Source organism: Haemaphysalis longicornis, unplaced genomic scaffold (genome assembly GCF_048455015.1).
Source record: "Haemaphysalis longicornis isolate Haplotype H1 unplaced genomic scaffold, Haemaphysalis longicornis Haplotype H1 scaffold_9, whole genome shotgun sequence".
In the NCBI taxonomy this organism is placed as follows: domain Eukaryota; kingdom Metazoa; phylum Arthropoda; class Arachnida; order Ixodida; family Ixodidae; genus Haemaphysalis; species Haemaphysalis longicornis.
Window position 1 is genome coordinate 118681316 of NW_027526460.1, and position 8200 is coordinate 118689515.

Genomic DNA, 8200 nt, shown 5'->3' on the forward strand with positions numbered 1-8200 from the left:
AGTAAAGTTCTTTTGGCGGCCAGCGAAAGCTACGGAGTCGAAACATGCTGTCTTTCTACGCATCGGATTACAGTTCCGGCTTGCAGTTAAAGGTAACTCTTAAAATGGGGTACAATGTCTATGTTCGATACTTAAGACGTATTTTGAACACAGCTTCCAACTTTTAAAGTTTAAAATTAGGAGAAATGTGTTTTATTATTACGCCAGATTCACAACTCAAAGATTCGCAATCTGTGTCAACTAACTAGAAACCACAGTAAATGGTGCCATGTGTTCCATCATAGGATTGAAAGCTACTACTGCCCCTGCTACCCTCCCCTACGCTGCCACAACAAGCTATCGCGGAGCACAACATTTTCTTCCGCCTTTCAGTTCGGTTCGGTTCGTTTCCGCAGTTCGGTAAACACGTCAGAACACAAGGGGACCGTACAAGGGGTCGGGAGGGGGGAGTGACTTGCAAGCTGTATGAAGCTAGTTCTCACTGGAACCAAAGACTTCGGACGGCGCCGTCAGCGACGGTTGCGAAGGGCTGTCCACTTTTGACTTGCTGTTACTTGAGCAAGCATTACCGTGAATTTCGCTTCCTTTATAAAGTACACCTAATTTTCCTTGATAGAAGCACAAATTACATGAGTCCAGACTGTTCAAAATCCCTGAGAATCCCAGGTTCTTCCCTGTTTTCCAGGTTGGTAGGCACCCTGTTTGTTGCAGCGGAGCATGATCCGAGTTTTTGTCTGATGATTTCGCCATTGTTTCACGTACCTGAATAACGGACATTATTGCGATTTGCAGGTCCGGGCTGAAAATTGATTTTTTATGGGAAATAAAAAAAACAAGGGCTCGATCATTTAGATTAGGGCACCCTGAAATAACGACCGCGGACTGCAGCGTGCGCTGTTTTATTCTCTGCGAGTCCATTTCGATCGGAGGTCCATATACAGTAGACTGTCGATATACGGAACTTCACGAGACCGAAAAAATTAGTTCCGTTTAACAGGAGTGCCGTTTACTGCAATAGATGTGTGTAAGTGTAAATTTATGTGCGTACACACTCTTAATACCATTTTATGAAACTCTAAGCACTAGAAGGTGAATGTAGCTGATAGTTTTTCAGAAAGCAAGAAAACTACAAAAGGTTTAGACACAGCATTCACAAAGCTGATTTGGTAACAATGAGCCGCTGTGCACTACAAAATGCATCAATTTTCTTGTTTGAGTACTTGCAACTGCATCTTCACGGAGGCTAGGGGCCTCAACTTGGCGAGTTCTCATGAGCCACTGAGTTTAGAGGACGGCAACTCGGTAACGAAGCGCGAATAGCACCACGATGGCACGAACGATCGCCGGCAGGAGCTGAGCCGTGTAACATTCGGCGTCTTGAATCATGACCGAACTATTGGAACAAGAACTGCGATGTTGCATTCGTTGTGCTAACACGGCTGACCACTAACGAGACGAGCCTTACAAGGCCAATGAGGCAAAAAAAAAACGTGGAGGAAGAAACATAAAAACGGAACAGCCGGAACCGTAAAAAGCTGATTCTCATGGCAGTGGGCTTCACAAAGTTCCATTTCTGGTTCCGTTTACACGGTGACGCAAAAATTTTAGTTCCACTACCGAGAGTTTTTTTAACATTATCTGAATACAAATTAGCCAACTTACAGGCTACTGTTCCGTTTAGGCGGCAATTCCGTTTAAGCGATTTCTGTTAATCGAGATTCCACTGTAATGGTGAAACAGGAGCCACGCAAAACAGCTATCAAGCGGCTCCGGCGCAGCCTCAGACTTGGCTACTGCGCAACGGAGGCGCACAGCGAGGCACACGCCGGCGCCAGCGTGCCTGCCACGGCTACGACGTCACTCCTCTGGAATGCGCAGACCGGCGAATGTGCAGACTCAATTCTCTACACGCCCGTACTCCCATTGGATTGGATTTCAACCTAACTTAATTCAATCTAATCCAAATCCAAGTCCACCCAAGCCAATCCAATCTGATCCGATCCACACCAATCCAATGCTCCTCGCGCATGCGCAGAACGGCCCTTCACGGCCCACGCGAAACTGCTCAACCTCGGCCAGTGTAGCTTACGCTACAGAAGAAAAAAACGCTGCCGGGGCCGGTTTTGACCCTGGGCCCTCTCGGTAGCGAAAGAGACACAGATAATCATTTTGAAGACTCGATCATGACCATAAGGGTGTGCTTACAGCCTCCACCCCTAAAAGGGCATCCTTAGTCCAAGATGCCTCGCTGCTGGCTGGCCGTCCGTCTCGCCTGTACCACCAGTCGGCGCTACTCCTCGCACTGCTCATAAGTTTATAGGTTGGGATTAGGGGTAAGTGTATTCGAGATTTAGGTGCACGTTAAAGATCCCCAGGTGGTAAAAGTTAATCCCGAGCCCTCAACTACGGCGCGCCTCATCGCCTGCGTTGCGTCGGCGCGTTAAACCCCATAATCAAATCAATGGGATTAGGGGTAAAAGAAGGGATCCGTTGGACTCCAATACCAATACGTGCACGTGGTATTGGAGTCCAACGGGTCCCTGTTGCTGAAACCCTATAAGTATAGGGCGTCAGCAACAGGGCCGGGGTTACAGGTGGCGGGGTGTTGGGTGTGGTACATGGCGTGTGGTAGGGCGTTATGGGGATACGAATTTTGTACGTAGGCGCTGGAAAAGTGGTTCTTTCGTCGCACGTTAGTTGTGAGTGGGGCATTGGTTAGCGAGGGCGGTCGTTGTTTTAGAGGGCTAAGATTTCGGTGCATCTTTGGAGTGATTGATGCTGCTTTGAGGCTGCCCGGTCGTGGTGTTCTCCTCCAGGGGAAACGGCCCGGTGTGTATAAGCACGGGCAGCGGCTTGTGCCACCTCGTTCCCTCCGAGGGACCTGTGGCCTGGTGACCATATATGACGTTCGGGTAATGTTTTTGCTCGTCGCTGAAGGTTCGCTGCTGGTTGGGAGTTATGCCACGTAGAGAGTTGCAGCAGGCGATCTGGGAGTCTTGGTGACAGTCCCGAATTCCTCGCCCGTTGTGGGTCGTGTCTGTGGTAGCGGTGAGGATGGTTACTGCTGCCAGTTCTGCGTCTTGTGTGTTGACGATGATAGTGGCAGTGGCGTCGCTAGGGGGGGGGGGCGGGGGGGCCCTGGTCCCCGGGTACCAGCCGCCTCGGTAGGGGGGTCGGTGCCACTCGTGCCTCTCCAGTGTCGTTATTGGACGTCGAAAACTGGAAGACGACTGCCACTAAAAACTAACCCTGCCTATTCAAACTCTCCTCCATTTTCAGTATAATGTGGGAAGGCAAAGAGAATAATGGCATTCAAAAATGCGTGGGGGATTATCCGATAATGTGCGCGGCGTGAAGAGTTACCGCGATGCCACCGGAGGGTGTTGGGAGCAAGCTTGTTCCTTCCGGGAGGGGGGAGGGGGGACAGCAAAGATGCGTGTCCCCGGCCGCGCTTTGCTGCGCCGAAATCTAGATTCGCTGGCGTTTAGCTTTTAGCCTTCATCTAAAAAGCAGCTACCCCAGCTGGGCTTTCATTGTCACAAGAATTCACTTGAATCCCAGAGCTTCACGGTAACGCAGTGCGTCTGATGCTGGGCGTGTCTGCATTCCATTGCGCATGAAGGCACGACGAAGGTGAGTCTCCTCTCGAATCTAAGAAAGGGAGACGTTTCCAATAATTTCTGTGCTGCTGTCCTCTGCCCTCCGTGAGACCTGACAAAGATGTATACGGGGAAACTTGTGGACTGTAGCGTCGGTGTTTAACCTGCACACGGAGACACCCCTCTCCCCATTCTCTCAGGAAAGCGTTATCAAAGACAGAGAGGGAGAGTAAACCCTATTTCGACCTCCGGCAGGGGAAGTGGAAAATTGCGTTTCTCAATTGCAATGGACCTTTTTCCAACATCGGTCCTTTTAGCAGCCGCCACGGCGAACCTAATACCCTGTTACACGGGCAGTTTCAACTTTCGTTCAGTCAATCTCCGTTGAGGTCAATGCCAGTTGGGCGGAGTTAGACGGCAGCGCGAACTCCGTCGAAATATCGATGACGATTGACTTCAACGGAGGTCTCCGGTCTCCGTTCCGCTGGCCTACTGGCAATATGGCGGCCACCACCAGCATGTCGACCCAGCCGTCGCTCCAGCAGGCGCCCAAGAAACGCTTTGTGTGGAGCACTCCTATGACGCGCCTGCTGATTTCCCTGTGGGAAGACCACCTGCCCGCTTTGCGTGCGCAGAAACACAACGCGCCCATATATTGGAGCATGACAGAAAAGTTCAATGAGGCTGCAAGTGGCTCTGGCGACGGTGCCGTGCAGGTCACGGTGAAGCAGCTTCGCCACAAGTTGGAGAACCTGACACAGCTCTTCAAGTAAGTATTCACGTAGTAGCTGCAAATCTTTGCAACTAACGCGGAGTGCTACGATCGACGGTAGTGCAGGGGTGTCAACGAAACGCTAACGGGGTTGCAAATCGCGCGCGCAGCCCACCCAGCTTTTAGCGCTTGTGTTCCGTCTGCCAGTTGTCGCCCGCGAAAGCACGTTTGGCGTATTGCAAATCAAAAGGACGTCTAATGTTGGCGTAAATATACACTTCTGGAATTAATAATTGTTGACTTTGTGAAATGTCCCATTTTCATTTCAGCTAGCTAGAGTTTCCCTGAACGTAGTATTGAATCGTGATTAAAGTCTGTTAATTTGCGAGCCTGATAACTGAGGGGCACTAGGCGATGTTATTAATTAAAGTATGCGCTATTGTTTTCGTAGGTAAAAACAGCTGCATTGCATTTTTTGCATGCTGTGCAGTCATTCCAAATTTTGCTTCCCCGAGTGCATGAAAATTGTACTGGAATGAAAATCTGCTGACTGTGCCTCATGTGGTGGTGCTGTTTTGCATTTGCACACTTCCAGGGCTATCAGCAAGGCCCCCACAGGGTCGGCGGCTACTGAATGCCCGTTTTACGACCAGATGAAGTTCTTGGGCCGCCTGCCAATGAACGACCCCAGCCTCGTGGAGGAGAGTTGGCAGGTAAAAAATATTCCATTTGAATGGCTCAGTCAGCTACAAAAACTTGGCACGTGAGCTTTGACTTGGTGTTTAACTTCCTAGGTAGCAGACATGTCAAGTTAAAAGCATAATAAATTCTTTGAAAAAGCAAATATGCCCAGTGCCCCAATGACAAATATAGTAAGGGCAACAGCATGATCTAGAGAACAAGCTTTTGGCATGCAGAGAGTTTATACTTAACAGTACTTGTATGTACTTGACTACCAATAAACCACATCATAATTAATTGGCCCTTTCAATCACTATGTTTATTGAGGTTGAGAAAAAAAGATTACATGCAATGCTTCCGCAGACAGGAGCAAACGCAAAAAGTGAGTTGTTCTGTACTGCTGCTTTTTTATTCAGCTCGAAGTGGTCGAGGAGGCACCTGAAGATGTGGAAGTGCTTGCTGTGGGCGCTGAGGCACACAGCAGCCGCAGCAGTGTGATTGAGGGTGGCAGTCCTGGGCCACAGAGTGCTGGAGAAAGTACACCACCCCCAGCATTTCAGAGTGCAACAGTGGCATCAGGCAGTGCACCTGCAAGTGCTCAAGGCCCCCCACCAGGGTCAGCCAACGGGCGGAAGCGCTCATACAACGCCGGCCTGGATCGCATTGTCCAGCTTCTAGAGGACGACTCTAAGCACGCGGGAAAGCTGCGTAAAGCAGAGCTAAAGATGTCAAGACAAGCACTCCGCCTGCAGAAGCAGTCCATCGATCTCCAACGGGAGATGAATGGCATCATGGCACAGTATTTTGGCAATAAAGATTAACCTGATACGTGTACTTGCGGAATTTGCAACTTTCTCGTGGCCAGGTGTTTGCTAATGCATGAGTTTGCCGTCTTTGCCGTCACACCTCAGGCTGGGTCCTTAAGCGAGAGAATGCGCGATACTCTCAGTTCATGGCGTCAACACGACCAGTGTTGAGCCATTGCATCACGCACACATTCTACCACGACACTTTTCGACTTGCTAGCACGCACACAAACTGCACGACACAACCTGCAGCCGCCTATTCACAGCAGCACAGGCCACAGAAGAAAAAAGGAACGAGGAGCAGGAACGCTTAACACAAAAATCTTTGCCGTCACACCTCAGGCTGGGTCCTTAAGCGAGAGAATGCGCGATACTCTCAGTTCATGGCGTCAACACGACCAGTGTTGAGCCATTGCATCACGCACACATTCTACCACGACACTTTTCGACTTGCTAGCACGCACACAAACTGCACGACACAACCTGCAGCCGCCTATTCACAGCAGCACAGGCCACAGAAGAAAAAAGGAACGAGGAGCAGGAACGCTTAACACAAAAATCTTTGCCGTCACACCTCAGGCTGGGTCCTTAAGCGAGAGAATGCGCGATACTCTCAGTTCATGGCGTCAACACGACCAGTGTTGAGCCATTGCATCACGCACACATTCTACCACGACACTTTTCGACTTGCTAGCACGCACACAAACTGCACGACACAACCTGCAGCCGCCTATTCACAGCAGCACAGGCCACAGAAGAAAAAAGGAACGAGGAGCAGGAACGCTTAACACAAAAATCTTTGCCGTCACACCTCAGGCTGGGTCCTTAAGCGAGAGAATGCGCGATACTCTCAGTTCATGGCGTCAACACGACCAGTGTTGAGCCATTGCATCACGCACACATTCTACCACGACACTTTTCGACTTGCTAGCACGCACACAAACTGCACGACACAACCTGCAGCCGCCTATTCACAGCAGCACAGGCCACAGAAGAAAAAAGGAACGAGGAGCAGGAACGCTTAACACAAAAATCTTTGCCGTCACACCTCAGGCTGGGTCCTTAAGCGAGAGAATGCGCGATACTCTCAGTTCATGGCGTCAACACGACCAGTGTTGAGCCATTGCATCACGCACACATTCTACCACGACACTTTTCGACTTGCTAGCACGCACACAAACTGCACGACACAACCTGCAGCCGCCTATTCACAGCGGCACAGGCCACAGAAGAAAAAAGGAACGAGGAGCAGGAACGCTTAACACAAAAATCTTTGCCGTCACACCTCAGGCTGGGTCCTTAAGCGAGAGAATGCGCGATACTCTCAGTTCATGGCGTCAACACGACCAGTGTTGAGCCATTGCATCACGCACACATTCTACCACGACACTTTTCGACTTGCTAGCACGCACACAAACTGCACGACACAACCTGCAGCCGCCTATTCACAGCAGCACAGGCCACAGAAGAAAAAAGGAACGAGGAGCAGGAACGCTTAACACAAAAATCTTTGCCGTCACACCTCAGGCTGGGTCCTTAAGCGAGAGAATGCGCGATACTCTCAGTTCATGGCGTCAACACGACCAGTGTTGAGCCATTGCATCACGCACACATTCTACCACGACACTTTTCGACTTGCTAGCACGCACACAAACTGGACGACACAACCTGCAGCCGCCTATTCACAGCGGCACAGGCCACAGAAGAAAAAAGGAACGAGGAGCAGGAACGCTTAACACAAAAATCTTTGCCGTCACACCTCAGGCTGGGTCCTTAAGCGAGAGAATGCGCGATACTCTCAGTTCATGGCTATGTGGCGGCGCCCCAGCAGCTTGCGTCGTCTGCTGCCGCAAACGGGCACGCTCCAGGAACGATGACGCTGGGGCTGAGCCACGAGTGGCGAGTGCTGACCACGCGCTTGCGGTGCGCGCTGGGCACGAGGTGGAATAAAGCGGGGCCTCCCGTTTTGGGCCCACGGCGCTGTAGCGTGCAGACGTGTGTCTTCTCATCTCTCTGTCGCCGTCGCGACATTGGTGACCCGGACGTTGCAGCGGAGCCACGTACTCAGAATAGACCCTCCCCGCGACGCCAGCGGTCCTTCTGTGTCCTCCGCTGCCTCTCCACCTGGCATCTCCGCCGTCGCTTGCCGTTTGCCCCCCTTCAGCGCTAAGCACCCCGACGTGTGGTTCCTTCAAGCCGAGGCGAGCTTCCGAGTGAGTCACATCACGTCGCAAGAGACCCGCTTCAACCATCTACAACAGTCACTGCCTATTGAGATCGCGGTTGAGGTTCGTGACATCCTTGCCAACCCGCCTACCACGAACCCTTACGACACGTTGAAGGCAGCCATCTTGAGCCGCACGAGCCCTTCGGAACGGCAGCGTTTCCAGGGGCTGCTTTCT

At 51.2% G+C, this 8200-nt stretch overlaps 1 protein-coding gene across 1 annotated transcript; it reads left to right on the forward strand.

The window, feature by feature from the left end:
- Positions 1-3733: 3733 nt before the first annotated feature.
- On the forward strand, positions 3734-5154 carry LOC144152599 (uncharacterized). The gene is made up of 2 exons (XM_077683916.1): positions 3734-4368; positions 4907-5154. Exons 1-2 carry the CDS (start codon positions 4043-4045, stop codon positions 5076-5078), a joined length of 498 nt encoding a protein of 165 aa, XP_077540042.1. The 5' UTR covers positions 3734-4042; the 3' UTR covers positions 5079-5154.
- Positions 5155-8200: the final 3046 nt, after the last annotated feature.

What these genes read in the sequence shown, in the direction of transcription:
- LOC144152599 (XM_077683916.1), top strand. Translation starts at nt 4,043, where the DNA reads ATGACGATTGACTTCAACGGAGGTCTCCGGTCTCCGTTCCGCTGGCCT. An exon ending in AACCTGACACAGCTCTTCAA is followed by an intron (nt 4,369 to 4,906) that starts GTAAGTATTCAC and finishes GCACACTTCCAG; the next exon opens with GGCTATCAGCAAGGCCCCCA.